The sequence below is a fragment of the Cydia fagiglandana genome, chromosome 16 (genome assembly GCF_963556715.1).
Source record: "Cydia fagiglandana chromosome 16, ilCydFagi1.1, whole genome shotgun sequence".
NCBI lineage: Eukaryota > Metazoa > Arthropoda > Insecta > Lepidoptera > Tortricidae > Cydia > Cydia fagiglandana.
Genome location: NC_085947.1, coordinates 6,250,154 through 6,269,585, shown reverse-complemented (window position 1 = coordinate 6,269,585; position 19,432 = coordinate 6,250,154). Strand labels below are relative to the sequence as shown.

Here is a 19,432-nt window from a genome sequence, read left to right as displayed (position 1 = left end):
AGTATAACTTAAAATTACAAAATCACAAAAATCTTAACCTAAACTAACAAGTTAACAACTATTAACTATTAACTATTGACGACCGGTCTGGCCTAGTGGGTAGTGACCCTGCCTGCGAAGCCGATGGTCCTGGGTTCGAATCCCAGTAAGGGCATTTATTTGTATGATGATACAGATATTTGTTCCTGAGTCATGGGTGTTTTCTATGTATTTAAGTATGTATTTGTATATTATATATATCGTTGTCTGAGTACCCACAACACAAGCCTTCTTGAGCTTACTGTGGGACTTAGTCAATCTGTGTAAGAATGTCCTAAAATATTTATTTATTTATTTATTTATTTATTTATTTATTTATTAACTAACACAAAAACTATTCACAAAATTCGCCCCGCGCCCCTCCAGATGCAAAAGAGCCCATCACGCTCGCCGCGTTGCCACGTTGAACCGCGATGGACAACCTTTCCGTAAGGCTTTAAAAGTCTTACAGTCCTTTTAAAAAACGTATATTGATTCCCTTTCCAAAATTAACGCTGAGACCGATCAATTAGTGGTACATGCGAAAAGCGTGGGTATTATGGATAATGGAGTTTACAAGGTTTCTGTATGGATCTGTATTCTAATTTTGCCCCCAAAATTCGATTTCTGGTAATAATGCATTAGTACTTACTGCGTTGGGTAGCCAGGTAGTAGGGTTGGCTCTGGCAGCCTTCTCTAAGGACACGTTGCCCTTAATGAAGAAGTCCAGCTCCGCTTGACTAACGTTATCCTCGTTCATTTCCACCTTTATGTCCATTTGGAAAGAGAACAGCAGCTTATGCCGTTCAAATATACCTTGAAAGTGAAAGTATTATATTAGATTGGCTGGTGCTTCGTTTCAACTTTATATGGACGCATAAAAAATTCGCTCTGGTTGTACCAACTTAAGCAGAAACGAATTCGTAGAGCTGATGGACCACCAGAAGTCATGACATATTTGTGATCGATGCGGCAAGAAATGCCGATACAGTCATCGCACCCGATGTAGGCTCTATGTAGACTACCTCCTCAAAATACCTCCTTAGTCGCTGCAACTATCATTTGCAAAGATGCTGTGGCCAATGATGATGAAAACATTAAAGATTATAAATTATAGGTATCTATCCGAAAATGCTTAACTACAATCTATAGTGACGTCGAAAGTGGTCAAATTTATCGGAAAAATCCGTGGCGGAATTGCAGTCTTTGCCGCCCTAGGCCCCAAGCCCTGTAGCCGCTAGCCGCCCCTTTCGAGGCACCCATAATATTGACTAGGTACATTTTGAGCTATTTCTCGTTACCATCAGCGAATTTTTTGTCGCAATTTGCCGCCCTTAAATATCTTGCCGCCCTAGGCCCGGGCCTACTGTGCCTTAGGGCAAATCCGCCACTGGGAAAAAATCTTATATCTGATAATAAAAATGTGTTATAATATATTTTGGGCGTCACTATCTATTTGATGTTGACTACGAGTATATTATAAACCCACCAGTACAACCGTAGTCGTAGACGTTCTTTGTGTGCATGTCGTTAATGTTTCGGAGACGGCGAGTCAGGATCACATTGGGCATGGCCTTGCGCAGAGAGAACGTGAACACCTGGATCATAAAGGATTTACTGAGAAAAATATCAAAATCCATTAATCAATGCAGTCATTGATGCCAGTTATATGTCGTATATATTTGGGCATAGAAAACAAAAGATTCGCGAATACCTTTGTTACGGTATAGAGGTACCTTCTATCGGCATAAGAAAATACATGCACACAATACCAACACAAATAAAAGCCAAACTATACTCCAATAAAAGAATGTGACCTTATGCAACCTTCAAATATGTATGTTATAAATCTGAAATAATTCTGTTAGTCCACAAAATAATTCGTGGAGGCCAAGACCCTCAGCAACGAGGAATACGACACAAGGAGGAGGAGGGAGGGAAATCTGAAGTAGACAATACTCACTTCAAGATAAGACGATAGCGAGTACTGATACATGGAGTTGACTCCAGCCATATCGGAGAGCACGAAGAACAATATAGAGCCGCGTTTGGCCACAGGTCGGTAACCGTCACGTAATTTCTCGATGTCTTTCGTTGTGGCTTCGGCAAGAGCTAGTTTCTCCATCACCTGGTTGAAAAAATATTAGTGCACATACAGACTTTGTTGTTTGGAAAGTTGCCGGGAAGACGGTTTTCCTAACAAACTTACTAGGTACTACTGGAAAGATATCATCAAACAGCAAATTCTAATGCGTAAATTTTTGTATAAACCCCAAATACCTACTTAAAAAAATAGAAACAGTTTGTTCTGAATTTTGCCGGATTGCACCTGGACTTTTCAGAATTTTAGATTTCTCACCTCACTAGCTTTCGCCTTTGTATTTTCCAAGGTGTTGACCAGCTCCACGTTATCCAACATGTTGCCTGTAGACGTAGCCAGCTCCCTGAGCAGGCTGTCCTCCAGCCCGGACAGCAGGCTCTTGTTGGCGCTGGTCTCTATGATGAGGCTTTCGCGTTGTTCTTCCAAATCGGCTCGTTCGGCCCTCACCACGACGCTGAGGAGCTGGTCTTCTAAACCCTATTAGAATGTATTAATTCATTTCAGTTACTGCAGATACTAGTGGCGGTATTGTAAATGTAAACCCGATTGACCTGTGTTGTGTTCCGATCTTTATGATCATCCTGACTGCGTAGATACCTTTGTCGTTCTGTGTTTTCTGATATTTTTTCCTTGTTATATGTTCCGAATTTATTGAAAAGTCGCTGCTCTTATATTTATGACGAATTGCATGTTCTGATGTTATTGACCATAACTAGTGTAACGAATTTATTGAAAAGTAATGCTGCTCCGAAATGTTTGAGTACCTCGTCCGCTACGATATATCTGATGGCGACTGTTCATAGGATACGCCCGTTTTATGATAATGAGATACACGTATGGAAGCGAGGGTGTACTCGACCCAGTAGTACTTTTGTACCTGTACGGTGACAGTATAGTTGAATTAGTTGATAACGGCCCTGGCGTACGCGGCAGGGTTGAACTGCTTGTCGGCCAGCTTGGTGGTGTGGTATAATGTGAAAGTGAAGTAGTCGACCCAGTAGTCACTTTATCTTACCTGCACAGTGACTGTGTAGTTGATAACGTCGCTCTGGCGTACGCGGTGGGGTTGAACTACGGGTTGGCCAGCTTGGTGGTGTGGTATATGTGAAAGTGAGGGTGTCGTCGACCTATAGACCGACCGCTTAAATGAGTCCTCGCCTACGCGGTACGGGGGCGACGGGGTGGGACGACTAAGGGTGGCGGAGAAGGTGCGGGCGGCAGGCGTACGGCGGTCGGTCTATAACTCCATAGACTCCATAGTAGTCAGTTTATCCTACCTGCACAGTGACTGTGTAGTTGATAACGACGGCCCTGGCGTACGCGGCGGGGTTGAACTGCGGGTTGGCCAGCTTAGTGGTGAGATACATGCGGAAGTGAGGATCATAGTCCACCTCATTGCTACCCAGCATCACGAATGTACGTCCGCCCTCCACTGCGACAGTACAATACAATACATTATACCACAAAACAAAGAAGTAATAGAAGTGAAACGTATGTCTATAGCGTGTGGCAAGATTATGGTTAGCTGCATACATTTTCAGCACAGACTATTGTCAGTCGTGTGACAGTTCAGCATGGCGCTTTTGACATGTCAGATGTGAAAACGATTCCAGTAAAAATTAGAAATAATTACGAATATGCCGTGCTGCTCCATTTTGGAGTGTAAAAACACTAGCGGGACAAAAAATATTAGATATGCAGGCATTTCATATCATCGGTAAGTATTATTTTATGTAATATTTCAATATTTTTTACATTTTCGGTTTCCGCAAGGATTTTTGGATTGTTTAGTACAAAAATCAGATTTATGTAAATGAGATAAGGTTGATATCTACTTAGCGTAAAAGTCATGTACGGTTGCGGTATTCGCCCACAGTGCGAGGACCATATCAAAAAAGTTATCGATGTCGATGTTCGTATAAATATACACAGTTCGGTTTGTTTATGTTCATACATGTTCTTAATAATTTATTTTTGTTTTGCCTCTGGATGATCATATCAAAAAAGTCGTCGCTTATGCACATTTTATATTATGTAGGTACAAAATATGTTCTTACTTATTTATTCCAATTCAATGGATTATTTGATTTTAAGTTTTTCTTATAGTATAGTATCTAGTATCCATACATATTTGTCAATTTTCTCTATTAAATACGAGTAGGTAAGGTGTCAGTTTTAAGCTGTCACATAATTTTACTGCCGGGTATTTGCTGGCCAGTCTAAAGCCCGCTCCACAAGCTTGCACAAATCTTGAAGCGTTCTTCACATTGGATGCGAGTACGCACCATGCTCCGGTAAAAACGTGCATAGTGCTATCTCGCTCGTACATCAGAGCGGCATTTCTATCCGCATTATTGCGATAAGTTGATAACCGTCTAAGTGCAAAAAATATTGTTAATATTTCCATTGTTTATAATTAGCATTTTTTAATAATTTTGCATACGAGCTTATATCGGAGATTCATATTGATGTATGACACAACATTATTGCTTTGTTTTGCCTTAAAATAATAACGTGCTAGTTAATAAGTATTGTGAACACTTATTAACTACACTTACACTTACTTGCGTATTTTTCACGCACGCACACACGCATCGCGGTGGGAGGGTAAGAAATTTGATTTAATTAAAAAAAACTATAAGTACACAACGGGTTAGCACTAATTGGCTAGCAGGTTATTATTTCGCGTCATTACAAAGCAATATTGTTCTGGGGTGTGCTAAAGAGTAACAGTTTTTATTATATACCTACTCGCTTACAGTTATATGCGTGGTTGGTGGCGTGATTACTTTCAATACGAGATTTTTTTTATTAATAAGTAAGTAGGTAAGTACCTAATCGTCGAAAATAAAGTAATACATATGTACGTGTACATTGATAATTAATAAGCGTTTATCGATATCACACCGAATCATGCACATCCCTATCGCATGTGTCAACCTCATAGTCGAATATTTTATCCTATCGCATTCACTCTTGGAAAAACCATGCAAGTGTAAAAGGGATAGAGCATAAATGACAATTTGTCAATGATTTGTGTATTTTTACAAAAAATAAAAATCGTAGTGCAATTTTGACATAATTTTCTTGACTGTAAAGTTCAAATTACTGTGATGGGCAAGGGCTCATAATTCCTTTCGAAATAAGAAAATATGGCCAATTTTTGTGACAGCGTTTTGGCGACATAGGTTTTCATACTAATCCAGGCACATGCCGTTTCCCGTCAGAGCGCGGCGCGCTCATTCTTTCTTCCGTGCATTATACAATGGCTCAGACACTTTAATAAATTTATAAAAACCGAATGGACAAAAGGCTTCCTTATAATATAATTATAGAACTTGCTCATAAAATGAAAATCTATTGAAAAATGCGACCGGTCGTGGAGAACAGCTGGTCTTACCGAAGCGTTTTTGACTTAGCTGAATCGCACTTTTCGCTACATAAATAATTGAATATCAATATTTGCAGTTAAATTACTATTAAAAATGGCATACGAACTTCAAGCTACCTGTGATTTTTAAGACGCCGATTAGTACCATGGTATAATAATATAAGTACTCCGCCTGGTACTCTTTTCCTTTTCCCGTCTTTTCGTGGTCACGTGACTGACGCAAGCCTACGTCATCATGCGACAGCGCTACCTATATGATAATATGCGATAGCGCTATATATAGCGGCCATGTTATGTGTCACTCTGGGAAGAGAAGACCATGTTTTATTAGACTATGATTAGTACTAGGTACGCACAAACCTTTTATATTTTTCTCCAGTACGTTGTCCACTACCGGATCTATGTATTCGTTGACGTCTTGGAAGAGTACTGGCATACCATATTTGATGGCCATTTCCAAGTGTCTCAGAAATTGTGGGTCGTTGAAGGATAGGACCTGAAGTAAGCATTGTTAATTTAAAAGAAAACAACAAATCTGTGGTTACATGGCGGTCAGCTAGTCACCCATTCGGGTACCTACTGTAACACTTTAAAATTAACTTCGATGCTCACTCGAGAATATTGGTAGACTTTTTATGTTTAGTACAATTTCCGAATACCTTCGAAATTGCGAATACCTGCTAAATACTGCAGGCAAGCATTTAACGAAAACAGGTTACATACTAAACCCGACCCGACCCCAAGCCGCTGAGCCGACTTCAAGGCCGGAACTGGACTACATCCGGAAGATTGCGGGTCACTTCTGAATGAGATTGTCTCAGGACCGGGATAAGTGGTGTACTCGAAGAGAGCTTCAGCAGTGGGCGATAAAAGGCCGATACGATGATTATGATACTAAAAGCAGAGCTACCTTGAGATTATTTTTAGCTTCCCTTTTCTTGATCCACGAGAGAGCCTGTGTCTGAGGGTCAATGCACAGTGGAAATCTGGAAGCCCTCATGGTGAGGATGCCGTTTTGCACCGACAACTCGTCTGGCGGTAAGCCCTCCGAGTTCCAGCTAAAAATGTATGTATGGCTTAATAAGAACGAAATGCTATATTGTAAATTTCTTACAAAAATAGTCCATTTGTGTGTGTGAGCCTAATGACTGTGAAGGGGCCCACGGATTGCCAGTTCGCCGGACGATATCAGCCTGTCAGTTGTTCGGAACTGTCACCTTTTGCGTATCACCGACAGTCTGATATCGTCCGACGAATTGCCCCTGGGCCCCTAACCTGGGTGGGCCCGTTTATGGTCACACATACGGATAGTCATACATTGAAGAAGTTTCATCAGGTAATTTTATCAAATTTGGCGTGAAATATGTGTCAAAAAATCAGAGTATCTACACGATGTAACATGAGTAAGTAAACCGAATAATTTTAACAGCGTATTCCTGATCATATTTAGAGACAAAAATGTCCTATAAACTTTTTTTTAATAAGCCTAGTTTCAGAGATAATATTAATTTAAAAATAAACAACAACATTGTTACATAATGTAAAAGGCCTTTTTGATGGTAATGTTGCTGCTGGGGGACGTAGTCTAAATATCCTTATTGATAGATGTCAAAAAGTGACAAGTAACACTTTGCAACAAGAAGGTTTTACGAAAATAAATGTAAAAATCAATTTTAAGTAACAAGTTTGCCAATAAAATTTATTTTTTATGTACTAATACATTCAAAAAATTGAAAAAACAAAACAAAAATAAAATTTTTTTTTGGCGAAATTGACCTAAACTCATATTACATTTTTTCCTTCTTTTGACCTCAGAAATGCGTGGTTTAAATTATTCGGTTTCCTCATGTTACACCGTGTATATCTATAACTAGGACGCATAGGAACACACCCGCTAATTTCCACCTCATTAGTCAAATTCTTCTCCAAAGTAAACGGCAGCGTGAGCGGTATTCCTCTCTCCATGATATCCCCGTACCAGTCCTCGTAAATCATCGTCGCGCGGAAAGAGAAAGAGAACGGTCCAGTGTAGCAGAGGAATGATGCTGACAGCAGACAGTTGCCGATAAGACGGGACTGTTCCACGTAAAGCGCGGCCAGGTCTTCCGTCCAGCGTTTCTGTTCACTTGACAAACCTGAGAAATAATTTATTTTATGCCAACTTTCTGACAACCCGCGTACAAACGTATGTAACATATATCCTACAATGGCTACAATCTATCTCAGGGTGGTATTCCACCTGTCCAATTTATTTGTCCAATGTGTATTTTGTCTCACATTTAGCTTAAGGAGATAGTGAGATGCAATGACATTGGACCAAGGTATTGGACAGATGGAATACCATCCTCAAGCAGGCGTGGCTCACTCCGCGATTTCGTCGCTTTGCTACAGGTAGCTAAAAGTATATCCGTTCCACACCAATTTTGGTGGCTAGCCATAAGCCGCGCGTGGCGCTGTCGCCACCTAGCGGCCATATCTGTCCTGAACGTAACAGACGCGTTTTGTTAGAGAATGAGTCTTCAGTACCTATAGTACTATTTTATTCTGTGCCTCAGGTAACTTCAGGCAACTTAAGGGTTTCAAATTCAAAAAATGTAGGTCGTGGAAAGAAGTTTACAGCCTCGAAATAAACCCGTGAAGTGGCTCGATCCCCGAGCCACTTCCCTAAATATTACCCGACATCAGTTTATCTGCGGCTATCAACCGCCTCATCATAATATCCGTTTCTTCCTGCAACTCCTGTCTCCTCATCATGGCCGTGTCATATCTCGTGTTCAAGCGATCCAACGTTCTCTGCAGCCGGTTGATCTCCCTGTTCAAGGAGTCTAAATAGTTGATCGCTTCTGTATATTCCTTCTCTAGTTGTTCCACTTTGTCTTTCTTCGGTTTGACTTCCTTGTAGACCGCGCAGTAGGCGAGTACGGCGATGACGAATTTAAGGAGACCGTATCTATTACGAGAAAACATAAAAAAACATTGGTAAATGTAACACAAATACAAACATAAGCAATAAATGGGAAGAGTTTATTTGTTTGAAATTTTTATGATAGTAAAGAAATGCTACTTTGTTTGTTTAGACGCCTTGTCTGTAATTTTGGGTACAAAACAGTCTGCCGATTTTTGCGGGGGAGGGGCACTTCAAATATATACATAATGTAAAAATAGCCATGCCAGATAATCGTCAGTCCATACAATGTGTCCAACTTTGTATGGCGGTAACAAAAAGGAAAGTTTGAAAAATGTATGGAAATTTTAGGACACTTTTTTTCTCCTAATAAGGCTGAAAAGGGCTCTCGATCCTGACTAGAAATAACACAAAAGTCGCAGAAAAGGTCACAATATATAGAAATGGCCAAAAAATAAAGGAAACGCTCACGTAATTGCACTGTGTGTAACTATCGAGCAGAGATGTGACTTATTTGAAATACTTGTATTTAAAATGCAAATACAAAATGCAAAATACCTATTTTGTATTTTGTATTTAAATACCTTTTGAAGAAAACTATTTTTTATTTTATTTGAAATAGTTTTTGGGACCTATTTTCTATTTTCAAAATACAAAATACTTTATAGTAGGTAGGTAATGTAGGTAGGAGTTACAATCTCTTCTGATGTTACAATCCTGGCAACTCTCTCATTCTTTTAACATGGAACTGTTGAATCTGTTTAGTAACGTCGCACATGACCACAAGCGTAGCGAGTGGTAAAAAAAGTGGAATTTTGAGTGTTGCGAGGGTTTCAAGGCACGAGAGGAGAACAAAATTTTCTGCCCTGGTGAAACACAAACGAGACGTTTTCATCACACTAACGAGAGGCATTATACTAGCTGTAAAACATTACAAATTAGTGCTTTAAAAATTGGCCGTTATCCTACCGGTTAATATATATATGAGCAAACAACTAGAAATTTGCACTTTAGATAGAGGATTGATTTCAAAGAATAAAGAGAGTATTTTCAACTCGGAAATTCCGAGTAATACTTTTTAATTACCGGTTAATATGAGCAAACAACTAGAAATTTGCACTTTAGATAGAGGATTGATTTCAAAGAATAAAGAGAGTCTTTTCAACTCTGAAATTCCGAGTAATACTTTTTAATTCAGACTAGGTATTCACTACTCAGAGTACCTTTTATCGCAAAGTATTTGTATTTTTAAAAAGTATTTTGAAAATACCTATTTCGTATTTTGTATTTAAATACAAATTCAAAAACTATTTTACATTGCATTTGAAATAGTATTATCAAGGAAGTATTTGTATTTTGTATTTAAATACTTTTTATAAAGTATTTTTCACATCTCTGCTATCGAGTATACTAATCGAATAATCGTACAAACCCAGCCTTGCTGATCTGCTGCATGGTATCCAACTTCTTGCTCTTCTTCATATGCGTCTTCACATCCTTGACTTGCTTCTGCGTGATGAGGTCGCAATTCATCTCCTGCAGGTTCCTCAAGAAATTAGGGTCGGCCATCATGCCCTTCGCACCTTTCCAGCTAATGTCCTTGACGCCGCGGATGATTGCCACGCATTCGCATACCACCTGTAAATAAATACACGGTGTAACATGAGGAAACCAAATAATTTTAACCACGTATTTCTGAGGTCAAAAGAAGGAAAAAATGTAATATGAGTTTAGGTATATTTCGCCAAAAAATTTTTTTTTTGTTTTGTTTTTTTAACCCATTATGACCTAGCGGTGCCGTATGGCACCGCTTTATCTGTGCTTAGTTTTTCGCTCCCTAAGGTTACAATAAGCGGAAAATTAAAGAGATTTGTGTTTAATTAGATGGTCAAGGGTACCAGTTATCACTATAATCACAAATTTTTAAGCAACTTGGATTGTTGCTACTGGCACACGTACCCAAAAATGAGGCTTGAAAAAAAATGCAAATTTTTAGTTTGCATTCTAAGTAAACGGATCAAAAATCGTTTTTATTCTAGTAAAATATTAATGAAATATATTTTATTAGGATTTGGTATGTATGGTTAATCCGATGATACACATGGACTATTAAATTATGATTTCAGGTTTTGTACATGGCATGAGAAAAGTTGCGGGTGCCATACGGCACCCCTAGGCGCTTATGTGGTCTTATGAGATGACATATGTGTTACATATACTATGTTGGATTTTTCAGTATTTCTTAGCGTATTTATCAGGATTATACAATTTTATAGGGCTATTTATATATCTCAAGTACAGTCAGCAGCAGATATACCTGAGCGGGCAAGGTGTCCAAGAAAACATATACACTTCAATCGTCACAAAAATAAGGACATCTAAGATGTCATTTTCACGTAGGCTTTCAGTTCGTCACAAATACCTTAACTTCTGAGTTTTTCTTTAACACATACACCCTTATTTAATCACAATGACAATAACGGTTAAAAAGTCAGTGGTAACTAAGCAATCAAATTCAAGCTGCTGTCATTAATACCTATACGCACTGCCAATCACGTACGTCAGCAGCCAGGGTGCCACCAGTTGCTAAGCAGTTGTTATTTTAATGTTAACTAAGCATCAACATTTTATCCGTTTAACTTTAAAATAAATACTGTAGCACTACGAATTGACAATACAATACAATACAATACAATAATTTATTCATAAAACCAATACAATTTTATACGTCACGACACCTCCTTTCTTAAAGAAGTATTTTATCGTTAAGTGTCAAACTTATACAATAAATAAGTAGGTTCTACTAGAATGATCGGTTTTTTTATTTTAACTGTCATATGCGGCTGTTCTTCCAAACCGTTGATCATATTATATACCTATGTTAATATATTTATTTAGCCCACTTATTGTAGTAAAATATACTATACAGGGTGGCCCATTTAGATCGGCCAGTATGGGAAAATCTGATACTATAAGATATACACCGATCTCTTCTTAGGAATCATGTCATCGATTTTAGTAACACGAAAAACTGCATTCATACATTAAAAAAAATGTGTACTCAGCTCGGGAATCGAACCCCGAACGTTTTGAAAAATAAAACTAAGACTATTTCTTTTAGATATCGATTGTGTAGGTCTTAAGCAATACATGTTACTATGAAACATGATGTCTGAAATTAATAAAATGCATTGTTTTCATGTCCTTTAATTTAATTTAGTCAGTTTTCGAAGAGACCAGCATTTTTAGGGTTCCGTACCCAAAGGGACCCTATTACTAAGACTCTGCTGTCCGTCCGTCCGTCCGTCTGTCACCAGGCTGTATCTCAGGAACCGTGATAGCTAGACAGTTGAAATTTTCACAAATGATGTATTTCTGTTAACAACAGAAACAGAAACAGAATAAAATAAAGATTTAAGTGGGGCTCCCATACAACAAACGTAATTTTTGAGTAGTAAATATCAAATGGCATTCCGCACAGGAGTAATCTAAGTAACGCCCACTGCGGGTTCAAACCTACAACGTCCTGATAGAAAGTCGTACATACGCTACATGTGACATTATCTTCAAAAATTATATAAACTAATGCGAAATTAACATAAAACCAGAAGACACAAATTAATAATAGAAATGAAACCCAAAAAAAAACAAAAAGCTGTAATCTCTAGGTGCGTACGACTGAGATTTGAACCCGCGGTCTCTGCTTTGAAAAGCAAACGCCTGTTACTGAGACCACGACGTGCCTTGACAATTGGCTCTAAATTCGGCTTCAGTTAGCTTTTGCTATGTGTCATTTGTCTTGACGATTCTGTTAAAAGAAATAGTTTGCAGTAAGTTGACCGAAAGGCTCCTGTCAAATGGTTGAAGGGCAAAACGTGAGATAGATGTATGTGATGACAAGACTGTACTGCTTTCGATGATTGTCAAAACGCTTTACCTGAAATTAGCATGGCGATCTTTTATTCAATATTCGACCATACTTGTATGCTTTAAAGTCTATTTTTCCATATTGTTCAGATATATTTGACACGTTTACCGCTTAGATACCATTGGTTTTTTGACAGCTAAGGTATCAATGACTTGTTGTAAGTGTAGAAATTAATGAATAGCGACTGTTAACATATTTGTGACACGTTGAGCGCTCACAAGTAAATACTACCATGACAGTCAACAACTTTTTGACAGTTTAAACGTTTACCTCTCTTTGAGCACCTGGAGTGTATAGCGACTTCTGCTGCTGACTGTACAATTACTGTTAAACAAGTAAGAATTATTATTTAGTTTTGTTGCAATGATGAACCTCTAGTCAATACAATTTATCAAGGTTTATCAACCCACATTGTTGGGTGTCTCCTCATTAGAAACATCGCTGGTTGTTATTAAATAACATAATATAGTTTCAAAATCAAGGAAAACATCATTAAACACGAGTAAATAAAAAAATATTACACATAACATACATAATTTGAAAATACAACGTTAACACCTAACGTTGCCGTTATGCATCACCAGTTTTTTACCAAAAGTATAAATTTCACTAAAACTTAATAAAAATGTGTTCTAGGGTCATTATTAACAATATATAAAAAAAATATCCAATTATGAGAATATACAATAATTCAGGCGGTAACTGATTCAGACTACTTATTAGCCTAGCGGTGCCATATGGCACCCATTGTTTTTTCCAGAAGTAGTAAATCAATTCAACTTTTAATGATCAAAAATAACTAAGGGGATATATAACAACAATATACCTATCTAAAAATCATCACTTTCTGGGATCCTAAAATAATTCAGGTCATAATGGGTTAATTTTTTGAATGTATTTGTACATAAAAAAATAATGTTATTGGTAAACTTGTCACTTAAAATTGATTTTTACATTTTTTTTTTCGTAAAACCTACTTTTTGCAAAGTTTTACTTGTCACTTTTTGACATCTATCAATAAGGATATTTAGACTAGAGTCTGGCTAGCCAAAAATTGTTGACAGATATTTCGTTGTTGTATCACCATTTGTCTATGATTTAAAAAAAAGCTAAAAGTCAGTTGTCGGTTTATGTCATTCATTCAAATTGTTTGCGGTTTTTATGGGGTTTATTTTAAATAATATTAATAATTTCTATGCTGAGTGAGGTTCACAAACTATTATTTAAGCTCGTAAATAATTACGACAATGTGCGAAGTTGACGTGTAGCGTTGTATGATGAAAAAGTGCAATGTTTACAACTTTTAACCAAATGTAAACAAAATACGAGGTTGGTGCTCTATAAATATTTTGATACTTTAAGTACTAGTTCTAACATTTGCCGATTACTTTGATTAAGTACGTGAATTTATTAATGCCTGAATCTCATAAATAGGACAAGTGTATAAAGAAACGGATAAATTAAAAGTTCTGAAAAATATCTATAAAATTTAAATATTGGAACGTAAACATGTGTGTTTGTCGTTGACTGTACTTTAAATAGTGGTAGAAATTATGTGAGCTGACTTTGAGTGCAATTAAACGTTTATTTAGCTTATTTCCTTAGGTACCTTATTTGTGCACAGAATATCAAAGATATTGTCTAGTATCAAAACTATAATTCCTACTACACAAAGTGTGACCAGCCCAAGATTTTTTGAATTTCCCGCCAATAATTTAGGTAAAATTTCAGTAGCCAGACTCTACGTCCCATAGCAGCAACATCACCACCAAAAAGGCCTTTTACACTATGTAACAATAAAAACTTGTTTTTTTTTTTTAATTAGTATTATCTCTGAAACTAAGCGAATTTCAAAAAATTTAGAAGACATTTTTGTCTCTAAAATATGATTAGGAATACGCTGTTAAAATTACTTATTCGATTTTCTCATTTTACACCGCGTATTCGAATGTAAAACATCTTTTAAAAAAATCTGCGTCATCAACAGATCTACACTTGATCTACTGTATCGTACAGTAAACTGTAAAAATATGGGTGTACAAAATCATCTCAAAAATATGTCCCAAAACTCAGTGTCAGTTCTGTGTTCTCATGTCAGTGAATTAAGAACTATGGGACATATTTTTGAGTAAGTTGTCTACACCCATATTTTTACAGTTGACTGTAGGTACCAAGATGGTCTACTGTACCTATCGATCGAAAAGAATGCTACATTTAATGCATTTTTGGTATGGTTAAGCACCGATCAGTGCATCAAATCCAATAAGAGTAGTTAAATTTAGTAATATTTTGTTATACACATGTTTTAGTGAGAGCTGTCAAAGAAATAAGTGAATGTCCTTAGTGTGTATTTGAAACATTGTCTCTTGCTCATTTATTTCCATTTTCTTTCCAAATATATAAAATAAATATTAAATTCTTGTTGAGAACAATCAAACATTTTACAAAAGCATACGAAAGGTCTATCAGCTGAACTGCGATTGTGGATGGTACTTATTAAAGAATACCCTGCTGCGGTATCGTTCCATTTCAGACTTTTGATGCCCCAGGCTATGACAACATATAACTTTTATCAGCCAAGGTCAATTGTTAGGGATCAATCGCATAGGTGGACAGTTGTACAGACAGACTGGCTAAAATATTTGGCTGTTTCATACATTTTGGCTGGTCCATTTCCTATGGGAGGTTAAATTTTTTTCGCGATTTTGGAGTTGGTCCCTTAGTAAAAGTTGCTTAGTATAGTCCCAAAACCTCCCTGGCAACGGGAATGCAGTTATTTTTTTAGCCACCGTGTAGGTACATGAAACAACCACATACCTGCACGGCCTCAGGTGGAGTGGCGAAAGACCTGATTTCTGTGATATCGTTCTTGTCCAAGTCTGCCAAAGCCAGCCTAGCGGCCTCCAGGGCAGGCATGGCCGCCGACAGCACCTCTTCGGCCTCCGACTTCTCCCCTTCAATTATTATCTTCTGCTCGGTAATTTCAACGCTCTTTATCGCTGCAACTTGCTGTTTGGCCTGCGCGGCGTCCGTTGCTGAAGTCGTTAAAAAAAAATTCAGTATGTGTGTGTGTTAAACAGAATACTTCATAGTTTTGATTTTTAGAGTTTTTAGTTCAATAAATCAAAGTAGCGCGTAAAATGAGGACAGAATTTTTGATTTAGTGCATCATTTAGCGTTCATATTAAATCGTCGGGTGACAAACAAAAGTCACTAAGTACTATCAAAAAATTTAAGTAACAATGCACTTTATTACACTTGTGACACGGTTTATTGTCCAATAATTTCAATGATGTTAGATAGTGACTTTTGCTTGTCACCCGACGAAATATTCATTCGCATCAAAAATTCATTAGATGAGGTACTTAATCAAAACATCATTCATTCAAATAGGACAATCTATTATTAAATGCCTGCTAAGTAATGAAAATTTTTAGTCATTATAAAGACTAACTGGGGGCCTAGGCAAGATGACAATCGTACATGGACGAATGCCAAATGAAAAGAAAAAATGTGTCCGGGCGACAGATGCTACGAAAATTCACGTGACTGTTTCCATACAGTTTTGATTGGCGTTTTATATCCACAATTGTCATCTTCGCTAAAGAGGTGTTCAATATTTCCCTAGAGTAACTTTTTAAACCAAGTTCTCTATATACTCCATACCGACAGTAATCTCCTTGAGCAAGACTTCGCACTCCTTCGTCTGCTCGGCCACGATGACTTTTTGGATAGCTAGCTTGGCATTTAAATCTTCTAGCTGCACGTTTGCTTCCTCGATCTTCGCTAAACCACCTATTAACCGCTCGCACTACAAACATATGACGTATTTTGGCGGTAGATCACTCGGAACTCCACTTTATTCAAGTAAATTGTTATACACCATTTCATATACCATGGAGGGATTCCACTTGAGACGATCATTAAGCGTAAACAATAGGAGTAGTTGACAAAAAAAGAGACACGGTCACCTTTTTTTGCGGCGTCGTGTCTTCCAATGTAATTTTCCAGTCTTGATCCTTTGTGTTATACCACCACACGCTGACTTTGAAAAGCAGAGCTCCTAAAGCAATTGTTAACCAATAGATCAAACATTATAGTTCTTTTTCTTCAAGGAGAATCCCGCTATGGTATATGAAATGGGGCATACCCCAATCGAAATTTCTATCAAAATGACATCAATTTATGAAGGACTGTCTTCTTTACACCTAATAGTCCATTAACTAACCTGTGCGATAATAAACGCGTCTTTCTCATTTAGCAGCGACAAATACGTAGTCAAATAATCCATATAGTGCTTCGGCGTGACGTAGTTGTTCCTGCGAAGCCGTAGCAAGAACTCGGTAGAGTATCTCGCCACTGACATGTGTACGTGAACAACATGCTCTACTATGATGGGACGGAACTCTTCAGGTATTTTCTCAACCTGGAATAAAGAAGTAATATGAAATTCCCGAAATTACAATGAATTTTTCGGAACTTAATGTATGTACGAAATATTATCCGATATTTACCACTTGCTTTTCGCCCTTTTCGGTGAAGGAAAATATCGTGAGGAAACCGGACTAATCCCAATAAGGCCTAGTTTCCCCTCTGGGTTGGAAGGTCAGATGGCAGTCGCCTTCGTAAAAACTAGTGCCGACGTCTTTTCTTGGGATTAGTTGTCAAGCGGACCCAAGGCTCCTATGAGCCGTGGCAAAATGCCGGGATAGCGTGAGGAAGAAGATGATGAAAGTCCCGAAAAAACTGAGCAAAGCCAATGATAAGTTTCCCCAACCGGTCACCCATCCAACTACTGACATAACATAGCTTGGATTGAGTAACGGGCGAGAATACTGAGTATAGACACAAGACTACTTACATCTGATAAGTATACATTCGCTACCGCCAACAAAGCTTGCTTCGGCCACGGGAACTGCCAGTCAATAGTCGTATTATTCACCAAACCAGGGAAACTTCGACACCTAGAGACCAATTTATCGGTTAGTTTCAGGTGAAATGACTGACGGCGTGAATGTAAGGTTGATTTTTACCTGTTACGGAGGATGTCACCACTTGGTGACATCGAGAGAACTACGTGGAGGTTATCAGCGCATCTGTCACAGAAGAATGCCCAGACGGCGTCTCTGTAAAGAAATTTAAATGAGATGAACAAAGACTCTATTCTAGTAGGTAGTATCAAGCAATCCGATTGACTGTAGTAGTTTGCATTTATCTATATGTAGCAGGTCAAACAAGTTTGTCAGTAGAAAAAAACGCAAAATTCATAATTTCTATGAGACGATAACTCTTCGCGCCTACATTTTTCAAATTTGCCCCTCTTTTCTACAGTCGGAAATGGCTTGAGAGAGTATACCGATCTTATAAGATTGTCATAAACTTACTTGGCAACCCCGTATCCAGCCTCCGCGCTCGCGTTTCGCACGGAGTTGATGATGGCATCCTTCTCATCGTCACCAAAAAGTGCCGGTATCATGCCGATCATCAGGATGTTGTTGATGAACTCCAGGAAACCCTCCTCCAGGATCTGATCGTGTGACATATTTTTTTCTAAAATGTAAGTACAAGCAGCAGCACTCCTAATTGTACATCGGTGGACCGGGGACCTTATTACAAAGGTGGGGCGATATATTCTAAGTGATATAAGATATTGTAAGGGCCAAGAAGTGCTAGATGAGACGCTGGTGAATAATGCTGCTGATTACGTGGTTGGTCTGTACGTTACTTGAACCTCTCAATACCGAAAGAGCTTTAGACACACGCCTCATAGGTACGCTTGCAGAATACGACTGTACTATATTCGGTGTCATAAGCCGAAGTCCCAGGCTGTTCATCAAGACAGAGGTACGACCCTAAGGGCTGATTTGGACCGCGTTCGAACTCGCATGCGATTTTAGTTACATTACGGAATGTTGGTTACGTCCAATTCAACCGACATATCAAAAACCGCAATGTAATAAAACTCACATGCAAGTTCTCGAATCGTCTAAATAAGCCCTAATTCCCAGCAATGCGAGAGCCATGGAACGCAGGCCACGTTGACACATTGATTGGAAGAAATGTATGGGGATCGGCTTTAGTGTCGAGCGTGCATGTGCATAGCGTGCGTTTCATGGCCGAGGCGTACGGAACCGACTTAAGGACTCCTTAAAGAAACAATGTGGATTAGGCAGAAATATCCACAGTGTGGATTCCACACCATCGCAGACTAATTACCTGGGCTGCCATGAACAGGAACACAGTCTTCTTGTTGTCCACTCCGAGCTGGTTGTATAGCCGCTTCATGTCGTCCTTGAACGTGTTCTCGTTGTAGTTGCGAGTGATCGTGATCTCGAACGTATCACAACCTGACAACAGTGTTCACGAAGTCTGGATTGTGCCAGAATAGCCGATTAGATAACCCTTTGCCAGGCTGACCGTTCAAAAATGACAATCGAACCTTACTGATCGAAAATAGATCACATGTTTGAAGTGCCGAATGTGAGACTATATCCCTTACCCTGGTAAAGGGTTAATAAAATACACGGTGTTGCTTTCAGTAGGAATATTATAGAGGATTTGAGAAGAGGAAATGTCGATTTTAGAAAACATGTCGCGTAAATAGAAAATTATATACTTGATTATTTCTGAAAGTATACTTCTGAGAGAGTTGTGCCCATACAAAAAAATAATCAGGAGAGCCAAATTAACACCATACTAAAATTTTGTGAGATTTAACTGAAACCACTTTATCCCTATGTTTGCTGCGGGGTTCTTTCGATGATTTCTCCGGAATTAATTAGCATTTGCTGAATATACATGGAAGGTACTTCGGTCCTGCAGCATTTTCCTTCGTTTGATCCGCTGCTTACGTACCTGCAGCAAAAGCAGCCAGCCGGGCAATACTCTTCTTGCCCGATCCACCTACGCCGATGATCATAGCGTTGCCTCTGTCCATGCGCAGGATTCGATGCGTCCGCGTCAAATGTTCTAGACAATCTTCGAACAACACGACAGACATCTTGCCGATGCGCTCGTTGTATTCATCCAGGATCTGTCAAAAGTAAAAATGGCTAACTTGTAAGGGCTCATTTAGACGATGCGAAAACT

The 19,432-nt window shown here is 38.4% G+C and overlaps 1 protein-coding gene across 1 annotated transcript in view; it reads right to left on the bottom strand.

Moving 5' to 3' along the window:
- The window catches only part of LOC134672204 (dynein axonemal heavy chain 10), a 119,635-nt gene that overhangs the window by 13,680 nt on the left and 86,523 nt on the right, over positions 1-19,432 (bottom strand). Inside the window, exons 65-82 of the mRNA XM_063530105.1 lie at positions 19,199-19,376; positions 18,560-18,690; positions 17,728-17,870; positions 17,377-17,469; positions 17,205-17,307; positions 16,572-16,769; positions 16,010-16,154; positions 15,161-15,378; positions 9,848-10,053; positions 8,186-8,460; positions 7,402-7,645; positions 6,421-6,568; positions 5,871-6,006; positions 3,397-3,551; positions 2,378-2,596; positions 1,982-2,146; positions 1,508-1,616; positions 671-834 (exon numbers count right to left, since the gene is read on the bottom strand). Coding sequence (XP_063386175.1) covers positions 671-834; positions 1,508-1,616; positions 1,982-2,146; positions 2,378-2,596; positions 3,397-3,551; positions 5,871-6,006; positions 6,421-6,568; positions 7,402-7,645; positions 8,186-8,460; positions 9,848-10,053; positions 15,161-15,378; positions 16,010-16,154; positions 16,572-16,769; positions 17,205-17,307; positions 17,377-17,469; positions 17,728-17,870; positions 18,560-18,690; positions 19,199-19,376 — 3,030 coding nt within the window. The remainder of the gene's footprint in view (positions 1-670; positions 835-1,507; positions 1,617-1,981; positions 2,147-2,377; positions 2,597-3,396; positions 3,552-5,870; positions 6,007-6,420; positions 6,569-7,401; positions 7,646-8,185; positions 8,461-9,847; positions 10,054-15,160; positions 15,379-16,009; positions 16,155-16,571; positions 16,770-17,204; positions 17,308-17,376; positions 17,470-17,727; positions 17,871-18,559; positions 18,691-19,198; positions 19,377-19,432) is intronic.